The sequence below is a fragment of the Poromitra crassiceps genome (genome assembly GCF_964638095.1).
Source record: "Poromitra crassiceps genome assembly, chromosome: 11".
NCBI classification, from domain to species: Eukaryota; Metazoa; Chordata; class Actinopteri; order Beryciformes; family Melamphaidae; genus Poromitra; species Poromitra crassiceps.
Genome location: NC_139643.1, coordinates 19,613,917 through 19,628,976, shown reverse-complemented (window position 1 = coordinate 19,628,976; position 15,060 = coordinate 19,613,917). Strand labels below are relative to the sequence as shown.

Below are 15,060 nucleotides of genomic sequence, written 5' to 3'. Positions count from 1 at the left end.
AGTGTACTTCTCCATTTTTTTTGCCTTGTGCTTTTAAATCACTTTTCTTGTGGAAAGTGGTTATTTCAAAAGGCCTCCAAAGGCCACTTCCCCATTTTACCCCATACCACAGCTCACGACAAAATAGCAGCGTTTTTTTTGATCTCGGGGGAAATACATTTGAGCAATCATTATGCAAACCCAGCTGGATCATTTTACATAGTGGGTAATATCTCTTTTGCTCGCTGTTGTTATGGACGCGACTTGTGAAACACCAACGACTTCCGCAGCACGCACCACGTCTCTTCGTGACAAGAGACGTGCAGCACGCAGCACGCAGCACGTCTCTTGTCACGAAGAGACTTGCTGCGTGCTGAACGCCTCTATGACGCAACTCCACGACAGGAAGCACTCCCCTTTATAAGGACGAGAGCGATCAGCTGAGTACAATCACAAAGCCATAGCTGTTAGTTTCTTTGAGAGAGGCAGTGACGGCAGAGCGCAGCAGCAGCAGCATTTTTGATCCCAACAACAAGAGTGTGTGCTTGTTTTATTTTTACTATCGACCCTCGCATCAACAACCATGGATTTCAATGGTAAGATTTTTTTGTTATTAATATTGTTTAATTAGACTATCCATTTAATATATATATTTATAATTAAGATCCTTTTTCCTTGTTTTTTTTTTATGGAATGTTATATTAACAAAAACATTAACAATACAGCTTTTTACATATATAACCCGGGGACCAGATTATTGGACACCACGCGCTCAGAGGAATATCCAGATGATGATCATTACACCAGAATCTCTCTAAAACGAGGAGCTGCGTTACGAGATATTACTAACAGACCTAGAGGGTGAGAATGAAACATTGTTTGTTTACATATTTATCATATAGTTTGTTTAGAAAAAAATGGGTGTGGTAACCATACTTCTACCAGTTTTTTTTTTTGAAATGTTGTTTTTTTTACCCCCCATAGAACGGGTTCTCACACAGGTGAATTATTATTTCATCCACAATCTTTGGGAGGGGCTCCCACGAAGACAGCCAACCGTCGCCATAGAGGCAAACCACGTGACTTCCATAGATGCAACCCCGATGCCACCATACACCATTCATCTGATAACATCACATCTAAGGATAACGGGCTGAGCCCAAATGATATTGCAGATTTAATCGACCAGATGTAAGGACATAATTCAGATATAACAACCAGCAATATATATATATATATATATATAGGCTATATGTATTTTTGAGATAGACATATCCATCGCTATTTATTTTTTATTTATTTTTTTCCAGCCTGGAGACACCCCCCAACAGCTCAGCGCTGAATCCCGAGGCAGACTTGTATCAGCCTTCACCACCAGCATCACCTGAATCAGCGTTGAATCCCACCATCCACCCCAACGACCAGACACTGAACGCGTGGATTGCACAGTACAGGAGTCAACCTTCACCATCAGACCCGCCCACACCCATCTCCATTAACAACAACCAACCCACGTGGGTGGACCCGGATGTGCAGCTCAGCGAACACACGGCCCCAACAGCTGAAGACACCATCAACAACCAACCCACGTGGGTGGACCCGGATGTGCAGCTCAGCGAACACACGGCCCCAACAGCTGAAGACACCATCAACAACCAACCCACGTGGTTGGAAACGGATGTGCAGCCCAGCGACCAAGCACTGCTAACCTGGATTGCAGAGTACGAACGGGTGGAAGCTTCAGATACGCCCACGTCCCTCTCCATCAACAGACCACACTGTATCGACGAGAACGCGATACCTCCACCCTCGCCTGATCATCAACCACGCGAGAAGACCCAACAACTCTCAGGTACCTCTGACTCAGATAAGCAGAATGTGTATAGACGTTTAAGAAATGGTTATAGGATAATGCAGCGCTCTCAAAGAAGATTTGAACGTACATTGAGAACACTCAGACGCACACACACACGGTGGATGGCATCGGCTGATGCCAATTTGAACACAATTTTGATACATCAGAATATACAATGTTCCATGCTTGAAAAATTGAGGAATGTGTAATTTTTTTTTGTAAAAGTACAGTAAGGTAGAACAATGACACTATCACCATCACCATCATTTTAAAAAAAAAAGTCCATGTATATAGAGATCAATTAAACAGCCAATATGGCTAAGCGTAGGCGACATGCAGATGAAGACAATCGATCACCTCCCCCTAAATTGACTAGATATTTCAACTCCGATAAACCCCCTCCCCTTAGAATAGACTGGAGTGAGCAAGGCGTCGCTTATGCTTTAGCAAATGACCTACCTACGGGGGTGAATAATAATAACGATATTAGAGCCTGGGCTAACGCACAGACTCGTATAATCAAACGCTACATAGCTGATTTACCACCCCGGAGAAGCTGCATTGTACCGCAGACCGGTGGCGCTTTGCCTACCCCAACACAACAACACGAGGAACCCCAAAATGACGCAGCTGCTGCGTCATTAGAGTCAGTCGACCCCCGAGGGATACCCCTACAAATAGACGCGTTATCAGACTGCGACGAGACGTCATCAAATGCCGACACGCTACCCCCACCCACGTCAATCGTTACGCTTACGCCCCCACAACAAATAGCAGCGTCATCAAATGCCGACATGCTACCCACACCCGCGACAGTCGTTACACCATCACAACAAATAGACGCGTCATCAGACCGCGACGATGACGACATCACTACACCGTCTGCAGACTCTATGATTCAACCCCCAGCTGCCATCTCTCCCAGTGATTATACCCTCAGACACATAGATACATTCAACGCTAGGATATACCGTCAAAATATAGATCTACGTGATATTAACACTGATAATCTCGGATTGGTGCCTGGTATGGTCAGACAGAGATTAACAGGGTTAATTGATGTAGTTACAAACGATGTCCCGACGGGTAGCATTATGGATGTAACGCTATCAGGGGATAGCCTAGCGTCAGATATGCATACTATTACCACAGTTGGAGACAATGCTGGTCAAGAATTTCTGGACCATATCTCAGACGCAATTCAAAGCAATGATGAGACAATGATCTCTGGTGACCTATCTCTCACCATCACAGTTGTAATGAATCAGCAAGGGGGCGGTAGGCTTAGATTGATGGATATACAATATAAAGATATTATTGATCGAAAGATTCATTACCTTTATAATCCTGATAATGGTTGTGGAAATAATCTTTGTTTCGGCATGGTTATTGCCAGACATTTTAACCCTGATTTAAACAACGCTAGTCTATTGGAGAGAGCTCGAGAAATATACACTGAGTTGGGTTTTGACCATATGCATAAAGTATCATTTGCCGACATTGGAACTTTTGAACGTCATTTTGACAGCAAGATAATTATCTTCCACCACAAAGAGAGTTCTAAACGCAGATACCCATTTATGACTACAGACGTCCCCCACCCAGAAACAATTTGGGTTTATTTATATGAAGGACATTATTATCTCATTTTGAATAAAAATGGATTCATTGGGTCTAGTTATGTTTGCGACTACTGCTACCAACCGTATCAGGAGCCTTATATACATACATGTAGACACTTATGTAATGTCTGTTACGGACCTCTACACATAGATCCACCCCAGGCGAACACCACTGTTAAATGTAATGTATGTAGGCTTATGTGCAAATCTCAGACTTGCTATGAAGCACACATGAGAAGGGACAAACATACCGTCTCCCCCTGTGAGAAAAAGAGATATTGCCCACAATGTAAAATGAGCCACATGCACAGACCCGCTACACCCCACATATGCAGCTCACCAAGATGTGATCATTGTGGCGTTCCACTAGGGGCGCAAGAGTCTGACCATGCCTGTTTCATACAACCTACTCCATTTAAAGAAGTCACGGAAAACTATATATTTTATGACATCGAGACAAGAATAAATGCAGAAGGTATGCATGAAGCAAGTTTTGTATCATCTATGACGCTTAAAAATGACAGGCCTAGAAACTTCAGTGGCGCTGATGGGAAAGATTGCATCGGTGATTTTCTAAGGTTCTATACCAGCCCCCGCTATGCAGAGCATACGTTTATAGCGCATAATGGTAGTGGTTTTGATGGATATTTAATATTAAAAAACATGGTGTCTCAAGGACTAACTCCCTCTGTCATTGTTAAGGGATCCAGACTGACCGCCATCTTTTCCACATACAAAAAACAGAGATTCATAGATTCTGCCAGCTTTCTACCCATGCGTTTAGCCGAAACCCCAAAAGCCTTAGGTTTTGCTGAATCAAAAGGCTATTTCCCATACAAATTTAACACAATAGAAAATGAAAACTATATTGGAGTCATCCCCTCAAAGCAGATGTTTGGGTATGGTACAATGCGTGAATCAGATAAATACAAGTTCTTAAAATGGTATAATAGTCATAAGCCCCTGATATATAACTTTGCTAAGCAACAGGCCAAGTATTGTGCACAAGATGTTCGAGTGTTACGTCAAGCCTGTGTTCTTTATAGGGAAGCGTTCATCAAAGCCACCAACGTAGACCCCCTCCGATATGTCACGCTTCCTGGCGCCTGCATGGCTGTATTTAAAACCACATTCCTAAAACCAGACACCGTCGCGCTCACCTATAACGGTTGTTATACAGGTCAGAACCGAACATTCAGCGACGCATCTATGCAGTGGTTATCTTATCTGGCACAAAGCCAGAATATTAGCATTATACATGCTCTCAACCATGGTGAGCATAGAGTCGGTGGTTATTATCTAGATGGTTTCAACCCAGGGACTAATACTGCATATGAATTTGCCGGCTGTTTTTTTCATGGGTGTGATCGCTGTCATATTTCAAATGACACACACCCCTACAAAAACGCAACGTTTGGGGACTTGTACCATGCTTTCGCTGAAAAAATAAATACGTTAGAATCTATCCATGGTATGAACGTAGTCGTTTTATGGGAGTGTGAATGGACCCGTATGAAACACACGGATGTCTCCGTGATGGCATTCATGAGATCTTACACACAACCTGAGCGTTTGAACCCACGCCTAGCCCTATATGGGGGACGAACAAACGCCTTAAAATTACACCATAAGGTCGAAAACGGTGAAAAGATACATTATGTGGACTTTTGTTCTCTATATCCATATGTACAGAACACAAAAGAGTACCCTCTTGGACATCCTAAAGTTATTACCAGGGATTTTGATGATATCTCAACCTACTTCGGACTCATCAAGTGTGTAATAGCGCCACCTAGGTCTTTGTATCACCCCGTCCTCCCCCACAGAGCACACGGGAAACTGATGTTCCCTCTTTGTCGCACATGTGCAGAAGGGCTCTCTAAAGATGAGTGCGACCACAACGAGAACGAGAGAGCTCTCAGCGGCGTATGGGTTTCGTTTGAGTTACACAAAGCGATCGAGAAAGGTTATCGTATTATATCAATCTCTGAAGTCTGGCATTTTGAACACCGCACAAAGGAATTATTCCAAGGGTACGTAAAAGCTTTTCTCAAGCGTAAACAGGAAGCGAGTGGATTCCCAGCCGACGTCACTACGGATGCCGAGAAAGACGCGTACATTGCCGAATACCAAAAAGTCGAAGGTGTGTTTTTAGACAAAACAAAAATTGTGCACAATCCTGCACTACGTTCATCATCCAAATTACTTTTGAACACTTTATGGGGACGATTTGCATTACGAGATGAACAGTGTACATGTGAGATAATTAATAACCAGGCTCGTTTTCTACAACTAATGTTCAGTGACCAATTCATCGTGAGTCAATTCCGCTTCCTCACCGATGAGGTCGCTATTGTCCAATGGAAACATGCTGCCGGTCAAGGCCCGAAGGGAAAAGATATTAATGTCTTTCTAGGAGCTATGACCACCGCATATGCTCGTCTGGAGCTATATGAAATTATGGATAAACTTGGCTCGCGCACATTATATAGTGATACAGATTCAATAATTTTCACAGCGCGGGAGGGGGAGTGGAACCCGGAACTCGGTAAGCATTTAGGACAATTGACAAGCGAGCTTGAACCAGCCGAACACATTACAGACTTTGTATCAACGGGTCCAAAATCCTATGCATTTATCACCAACACAGGTCGCTCGTCAGTGAAATGTAAAGGTATCACGCTAAATACTAGTGTAAATAAAAATGCTGTCACTTATGATTCCCTTTTACGCCTGCTGGAAGCGTATGTGTTGGATGGTGAAGTTAATGTTATTAGAACAACCGCTGATCGAATCAGGAGACATAAATTATCGCTACAGCTAAGCAATCAGTCATTAGTTAAACGCCTTCAGGTCGTCTATGATAAACGCCGCGTTCTGAACGATTTCAGCACACGTCCACATGGATATTAACAACGTCATCAACACGCAGGAGGGTTTTGATGCACGCCTACTCCACCCTTTTACCATGATTATTTCTGGGCCGTCTGGGTGTGGAAAAACTTTTTTTGTTAAATCCATTATTCAAAACGCATCACAACTGATCACACAAGCGTTGGATAATATCGTCTTTTTATATGGCTGCTGGCAAAAAGTATATGATGATTTATTACTGATTAGACCAATTACTTTTATTGAGGGTATTCCCCCATCATTAGCAGATGATAGTATTTTTCCCCCCGATAAGAGCAACTTATTAATTATTGATGATCAGATGTCTTCTGCCGTTAATAATTCAGAGGTTCAAAATGTATTTACAAAATACTGTCATCACAGAAATTTAAGTTGTATCTATCTGGTCCAGAATCTTTTCGCCCAAGGCAAAGCAAGCCGCACAATAAGTCTCAACACTAATTATCTTGTGTTATTTAAAAACCCTCGCGATAAACAACAAATAAGCATCATAGCACGTCAAATGTACTCCAAAAATTCAAAACATTTTATGGAAGCTTTTCAAGATGCCACATCGAGTAATTATGGATATATTCTCATAGACTATAAACCAACGACACCTGACCTGTTAAGACTCAGAACTGAGTTAACCCCCGAGCGACAGGTTGTCTATCTGCCCAGAGGGGGAAGAAGCTAGGCTCTTTTAGAAATGTCTGCTCGTGTACATAGGAATTTCGAACTTCTTCAACATCTTTATAAGGCGACCCCCAAAAGGCGCAAGACCATTCTTGCGACAGCCAGCAATGATCTAATTAATGCATTATGTGAGCTTGCATTGAACCTATTAAAAGGGAATATTCCACTTTCTCCTAAACTTCACAGGAGATTAAAGAAAAGCAAGGCTTTACTTAGGTGGTTTGCCAATAAAAAAGTTACACTATTGAAAAAAAAGAAAAAGATTAACCAACGCGGTGGTTTTATATTCCCTTTGCTAGCTGCGGCTATTCCTATTATTAGTGGTCTTTTTAATCGAGGCTGATCATGGAACACACCACCAAAATGTTTCTTGTACCACACAATCAAATCAAGGCTCTTCAGACACGCCCACCTGCTACTCCCATCGCCCCCCCTGACATCAGAACAAAGGCTCAGTGTGATCTAGATCGTTTGATGGCAGAGGTCCTAGATGATCCCAGAGTCAAATATCTGTGTAAAATGTTTGAATATTTCAACGCTTTACTATGTACATCAACACTGGGATCATCTAGGACCTCTGCCATCAAACGATCTAGATCACACTGAGCCTTTGTTCTGATGTCAGGGGGGGCGATGGGAGTAGCAGGTGGGCGTGTCTGAAGAGCCTTGATTTGATTGTGTGGTACAAGAAACATTTTGGTGGTGTGTTCCATGATCAGCCTCGATTAAAAAGACCACTAATAATAGGAATAGCCGCAGCTAGCAAAGGGAATATAAAACCACCGCGTTGGTTAATCTTTTTCTTTTTTTTCAATAGTGTAACTTTTTTATTGGCAAACCACCTAAGTAAAGCCTTGCTTTTCTTTAATCTCCTGTGAAGTTTAGGAGAAAGTGGAATATTCCCTTTTAATAGGTTCAATGCAAGCTCACATAATGCATTAATTAGATCATTGCTGGCTGTCGCAAGAATGGTCTTGCGCCTTTTGGGGGTCGCCTTATAAAGATGTTGAAGAAGTTCGAAATTCCTATGTACACGAGCAGACATTTCTAAAAGAGCCTAGCTTCTTCCCCCTCTGGGCAGATAGACAACCTGTCGCTCGGGGGTTAACTCAGTTCTGAGTCTTAACAGGTCAGGTGTCGTTGGTTTATAGTCTATGAGAATATATCCATAATTACTCGATGTGGCATCTTGAAAAGCTTCCATAAAATGTTTTGAATTTTTGGAGTACATTTGACGTGCTATGATGCTTATTTGTTGTTTATCGCGAGGGTTTTTAAATAACACAAGATAATTAGTGTTGAGACTTATTGTGCGGCTTGCTTTGCCTTGGGCGAAAAGATTCTGGACCAGATAGATACAACTTAAATTTCTGTGATGACAGTATTTTGTAAATACATTTTGAACCTCTGAATTATTAACGGCAGAAGACATCTGATCATCAATAATTAATAAGTTGCTCTTATCGGGGGGAAAAATACTATCATCTGCTAATGATGGGGGAATACCCTCAATAAAAGTAATTGGTCTAATCAGTAATAAATCATCATATACTTTTTGCCAGCAGCCATATAAAAAGACGATATTATCCAACGCTTGTGTGATCAGTTGTGATGCGTTTTGAATAATGGATTTAACAAAAAAAGTTTTTCCACACCCAGACGGCCCAGAAATAATCATGGTAAAAGGGTGGAGTAGGCGTGCATCAAAACCCTCCTGCGTGTTGATGACGTTGTTAATATCCATGTGGACGTGTGCTGAAATCGTTCAGAACGCGGCGTTTATCATAGACGACCTGAAGGCGTTTAACTAATGACTGATTGCTTAGCTGTAGCGATAATTTATGTCTCCTGATTCGATCAGCGGTTGTTCTAATAACATTAACTTCACCATCCAACACATACGCTTCCAGCAGGCGTAAAAGGGAATCATAAGTGACAGCATTTTTATTTACACTAGTATTTAGCGTGATACCTTTACATTTCACTGACGAGCGACCTGTGTTGGTGATAAATGCATAGGATTTTGGACCCGTTGATACAAAGTCTGTAATGTGTTCGGCTGGTTCAAGCTCGCTTGTCAATTGTCCTAAATGCTTACCGAGTTCCGGGTTCCACTCCCCCTCCCGCGCTGTGAAAATTATTGAATCTGTATCACTATATAATGTGCGCGAGCCAAGTTTATCCATAATTTCATATAGCTCCAGACGAGCATATGCGGTGGTCATAGCTCCTAGAAAGACATTAATATCTTTTCCCTTCGGGCCTTGACCGGCAGCATGTTTCCATTGGACAATAGCGACCTCATCGGTGAGGAAGCGGAATTGACTCACGATGAATTGGTCACTGAACATTAGTTGTAGAAAACGAGCCTGGTTATTAATTATCTCACATGTACACTGTTCATCTCGTAATGCAAATCGTCCCCATAAAGTGTTCAAAAGTAATTTGGATGATGAACGTAGTGCAGGATTGTGCACAATTTTTGTTTTGTCTAAAAACACACCTTCGACTTTTTGGTATTCGGCAATGTACGCGTCTTTCTCGGCATCCGTAGTGACGTCGGCTGGGAATCCACTCGCTTCCTGTTTACGCTTGAGAAAAGCTTTTACGTACCCTTGGAATAATTCCTTTGTGCGGTGTTCAAAATGCCAGACTTCAGAGATTGATATAATACGATAACCTTTCTCGATCGCTTTGTGTAACTCAAACGAAACCCATACGCCGCTGAGAGCTCTCTCGTTCTCGTTGTGGTCGCACTCATCTTTAGAGAGCCCTTCTGCACATGTGCGACAAAGAGGGAACATCAGTTTCCCGTGTGCTCTGTGGGGGAGGACGGGGTGATACAAAGACCTAGGTGGCGCTATTACACACTTGATGAGTCCGAAGTAGGTTGAGATATCATCAAAATCCCTGGTAATAACTTTAGGATGTCCAAGAGGGTACTCTTTTGTGTTCTGTACATATGGATATAGAGAACAAAAGTCCACATAATGTATCTTTTCACCGTTTTCGACCTTATGGTGTAATTTTAAGGCGTTTGTTCGTCCCCCATATAGGGCTAGGCGTGGGTTCAAACGCTCAGGTTGTGTGTAAGATCTCATGAATGCCATCACGGAGACATCCGTGTGTTTCATACGGGTCCATTCACACTCCCATAAAACGACTACGTTCATACCATGGATAGATTCTAACGTATTTATTTTTTCAGCGAAAGCATGGTACAAGTCCCCAAACGTTGCGTTTTTGTAGGGGTGTGTGTCATTTGAAATATGACAGCGATCACACCCATGAAAAAAACAGCCGGCAAATTCATATGCAGTATTAGTCCCTGGGTTGAAACCATCTAGATAATAACCACCGACTCTATGCTCACCATGGTTGAGAGCATGTATAATGCTAATATTCTGGCTTTGTGCCAGATAAGATAACCACTGCATAGATGCGTCGCTGAATGTTCGGTTCTGACCTGTATAACAACCGTTATAGGTGAGCGCGACGGTGTCTGGTTTTAGGAATGTGGTTTTAAATACAGCCATGCAGGCGCCAGGAAGCGTGACATATCGGAGGGGGTCTACGTTGGTGGCTTTGATGAACGCTTCCCTATAAAGAACACAGGCTTGACGTAACACTCGAACATCTTGTGCACAATACTTGGCCTGTTGCTTAGCAAAGTTATATATCAGGGGCTTATGACTATTATACCATTTTAAGAACTTGTATTTATCTGATTCACGCATTGTACCATACCCAAACATCTGCTTTGAGGGGATGACTCCAATATAGTTTTCATTTTCTATTGTGTTAAATTTGTATGGGAAATAGCCTTTTGATTCAGCAAAACCTAAGGCTTTTGGGGTTTCGGCTAAACGCATGGGTAGAAAGCTGGCAGAATCTATGAATCTCTGTTTTTTGTATGTGGAAAAGATGGCGGTCAGTCTGGATCCCTTAACAATGACAGAGGGAGTTAGTCCTTGAGACACCATGTTTTTTAATATTAAATATCCATCAAAACCACTACCATTATGCGCTATAAACGTATGCTCTGCATAGCGGGGGCTGGTATAGAACCTTAGAAAATCACCGATGCAATCTTTCCCATCAGCGCCACTGAAGTTTCTAGGCCTGTCATTTTTAAGCGTCATAGATGATACAAAACTTGCTTCATGCATACCTTCTGCATTTATTCTTGTCTCGATGTCATAAAATATATAGTTTTCCGTGACTTCTTTAAATGGAGTAGGTTGTATGAAACAGGCATGGTCAGACTCTTGCGCCCCTAGTGGAACGCCACAATGATCACATCTTGGTGAGCTGCATATGTGGGGTGTAGCGGGTCTGTGCATGTGGCTCATTTTACATTGTGGGCAATATCTCTTTTTCTCACAGGGGGAGACGGTATGTTTGTCCCTTCTCATGTGTGCTTCATAGCAAGTCTGAGATTTGCACATAAGCCTACATACATTACATTTAACAGTGGTGTTCGCCTGGGGTGGATCTATGTGTAGAGGTCCGTAACAGACATTACATAAGTGTCTACATGTATGTATATAAGGCTCCTGATACGGTTGGTAGCAGTAGTCGCAAACATAACTAGACCCAATGAATCCATTTTTATTCAAAATGAGATAATAATGTCCTTCATATAAATAAACCCAAATTGTTTCTGGGTGGGGGACGTCTGTAGTCATAAATGGGTATCTGCGTTTAGAACTCTCTTTGTGGTGGAAGATAATTATCTTGCTGTCAAAATGACGTTCAAAAGTTCCAATGTCGGCAAATGATACTTTATGCATATGGTCAAAACCCAACTCAGTGTATATTTCTCGAGCTCTCTCCAATAGACTAGCGTTGTTTAAATCAGGGTTAAAATGTCTGGCAATAACCATGCCGAAACAAAGATTATTTCCACAACCATTATCAGGATTATAAAGGTAATGAATCTTTCGATCAATAATATCTTTATATTGTATATCCATCAATCTAAGCCTACCGCCCCCTTGCTGATTCATTACAACTGTGATGGTGAGAGATAGGTCACCAGAGATCATTGTCTCATCATTGCTTTGAATTGCGTCTGAGATATGGTCCAGAAATTCTTGACCAGCATTGTCTCCAACTGTGGTAATAGTATGCATATCTGACGCTAGGCTATCCCCTGATAGCGTTACATCCATAATGCTACCCGTCGGGACATCGTTTGTAACTACATCAATTAACCCTGTTAATCTCTGTCTGACCATACCAGGCACCAATCCGAGATTATCAGTGTTAATATCACGTAGATCTATATTTTGACGGTATATCCTAGCGTTGAATGTATCTATGTGTCTGAGGGTATAATCACTGGGAGAGATGGCAGCTGGGGGTTGAATCATAGAGTCTGCAGACGGTGTAGTGATGTCGTCATCGTCGCGGTCTGATGACGCGTCTATTTGTTGTGATGGTGTAACGACTGTCGCGGGTGTGGGTAGCATGTCGGCATTTGATGACGCTGCTATTTGTTGTGGGGGCGTAAGCGTAACGATTGACGTGGGTGGGGGTAGCGTGTCGGCATTTGATGACGTCTCGTCGCAGTCTGATAACGCGTCTATTTGTAGGGGTATCCCTCGGGGGTCGACTGACTCTAATGACGCAGCAGCTGCGTCATTTTGGGGTTCCTCGTGTTGTTGTGTTGGGGTAGGCAAAGCGCCACCGGTCTGCGGTACAATGCAGCTTCTCCGGGGTGGTAAATCAGCTATGTAGCGTTTGATTATACGAGTCTGTGCGTTAGCCCAGGCTCTAATATCGTTATTATTATTCACCCCCGTAGGTAGGTCATTTGCTAAAGCATAAGCGACGCCTTGCTCACTCCAGTCTATTCTAAGGGGAGGGGGTTTATCGGAGTTGAAATATCTAGTCAATTTAGGGGGAGGTGATCGATTGTCTTCATCTGCATGTCGCCTACGCTTAGCCATATTGGCTGTTTAATTGATCTCTATATACATGGACTTTTTTTTTTAAAATGATGGTGATGGTGATAGTGTCATTGTTCTACCTTACTGTACTTTTACAAAAAAAAATTACACATTCCTCAATTTTTCAAGCATGGAACATTGTATATTCTGATGTATCAAAATTGTGTTCAAATTGGCATCAGCCGATGCCATCCACCGTGTGTGTGTGCGTCTGAGTGTTCTCAATGTACGTTCAAATCTTCTTTGAGAGCGCTGCATTATCCTATAACCATTTCTTAAACGTCTATACACATTCTGCTTATCTGAGTCAGAGGTACCTGAGAGTTGTTGGGTCTTCTCGCGTGGTTGATGATCAGGCGAGGGTGGAGGTATCGCGTTCTCGTCGATACAGTGTGGTCTGTTGATGGAGAGGGACGTGGGCGTATCTGAAGCTTCCACCCGTTCGTACTCTGCAATCCAGGTTAGCAGTGCTTGGTCGCTGGGCTGCACATCCGTTTCCAACCACGTGGGTTGGTTGTTGATGGTGTCTTCAGCTGTTGGGGCCGTGTGTTCGCTGAGCTGCACATCCGGGTCCACCCACGTGGGTTGGTTGTTGATGGTGTCTTCAGCTGTTGGGGCCGTGTGTTCGCTGAGCTGCACATCCGGGTCCACCCACGTGGGTTGGTTGTTGTTAATGGAGATGGGTGTGGGCGGGTCTGATGGTGAAGGTTGACTCCTGTACTGTGCAATCCACGCGTTCAGTGTCTGGTCGTTGGGGTGGATGGTGGGATTCAACGCTGATTCAGGTGATGCTGGTGGTGAAGGCTGATACAAGTCTGCCTCGGGATTCAGCGCTGAGCTGTTGGGGGGTGTCTCCAGGCTGGAAAAAAATAAATAAAAAATAAATAGCGATGGATATGTCTATCTCAAAAATACATATAGCCTATATATATATATATATATATATTGCTGGTTGTTATATCTGAATTATGTCCTTACATCTGGTCGATTAAATCTGCAATATCATTTGGGCTCAGCCCGTTATCCTTAGATGTGATGTTATCAGATGAATGGTGTATGGTGGCATCGGGGTTGCATCTATGGAAGTCACGTGGTTTGCCTCTATGGCGACGGTTGGCTGTCTTCGTGGGAGCCCCTCCCAAAGATTGTGGATGAAATAATAATTCACCTGTGTGAGAACCCGTTCTATGGGGGGTAAAAAAAACAACATTTCAAAAAAAAAAACTGGTAGAAGTATGGTTACCACACCCATTTTTTTCTAAACAAACTATATGATAAATATGTAAACAAACAATGTTTCATTCTCACCCTCTAGGTCTGTTAGTAATATCTCGTAACGCAGCTCCTCGTTTTAGAGAGATTCTGGTGTAATGATCATCATCTGGATATTCCTCTGAGCGCGTGGTGTCCAATAATCTGGTCCCCGGGTTATATATGTAAAAAGCTGTATTGTTAATGTTTTTGTTAATATAACATTCCATAAAAAAAAAACAAGGAAAAAGGATCTTAATTATAAATATATATATTAAATGGATAGTCTAATTAAACAATATTAATAACAAAAAAATCTTACCATTGAAATCCATGGTTGTTGATGCGAGGGTCGATAGTAAAAATAAAACAAGCACACACTCTTGTTGTTGGGATCAAAAATGCTGCTGCTGCTGCGCTCTGCCGTCACTGCCTCTCTCAAAGAAACTAACAGCTATGGCTTTGTGATTGTACTCAGCTGATCGCTCTCGTCCTTATAAAGGGGAGTGCTTCCTGTCGTGGAGTTGCGTCATAGAGGCGTTCAGCACGCAGCAAGTCTCTTCGTGACAAGAGACGTGCTGCGTGCTGCGTGCTGCACGTCTCTTGTCACGAAGAGACGTGGTGCGTGCTGCGGAAGTCGTTGGTGTTTCACAAGTCGCGTCCATAACAACAGCGAGCAAAAGAGATATTACCCACTATGTAAAATGATCCAGCTGGGTTTGCATAATGATTGCTCAAATGTATTTCCCCCGAGATCAAAAAAAACGCTGCTATTTTGTCGTGAGCTGTGGTATGGGGTAAAATGGGGAAG

At 42.6% G+C, this 15,060-nt stretch overlaps 1 protein-coding gene across 1 annotated transcript in view; it reads left to right on the top strand.

Moving 5' to 3' along the window:
* Positions 1–10,147, top strand: part of LOC310784876 (class I histocompatibility antigen, F10 alpha chain-like) — a gene marked incomplete at both ends in the record, with an annotated part of 357,580 nt that extends 347,433 nt beyond the window's left edge. Inside the window, 2 exons of the mRNA XM_083645911.1 lie at positions 5,327–5,422; positions 10,101–10,147. Coding sequence (XP_083502037.1) covers positions 5,327–5,422; positions 10,101–10,147 — 143 coding nt within the window. The remainder of the gene's footprint in view (positions 1–5,326; positions 5,423–10,100) is intronic.
* Between the last annotated feature and the right edge of the window lie 4,913 nt (positions 10,148–15,060).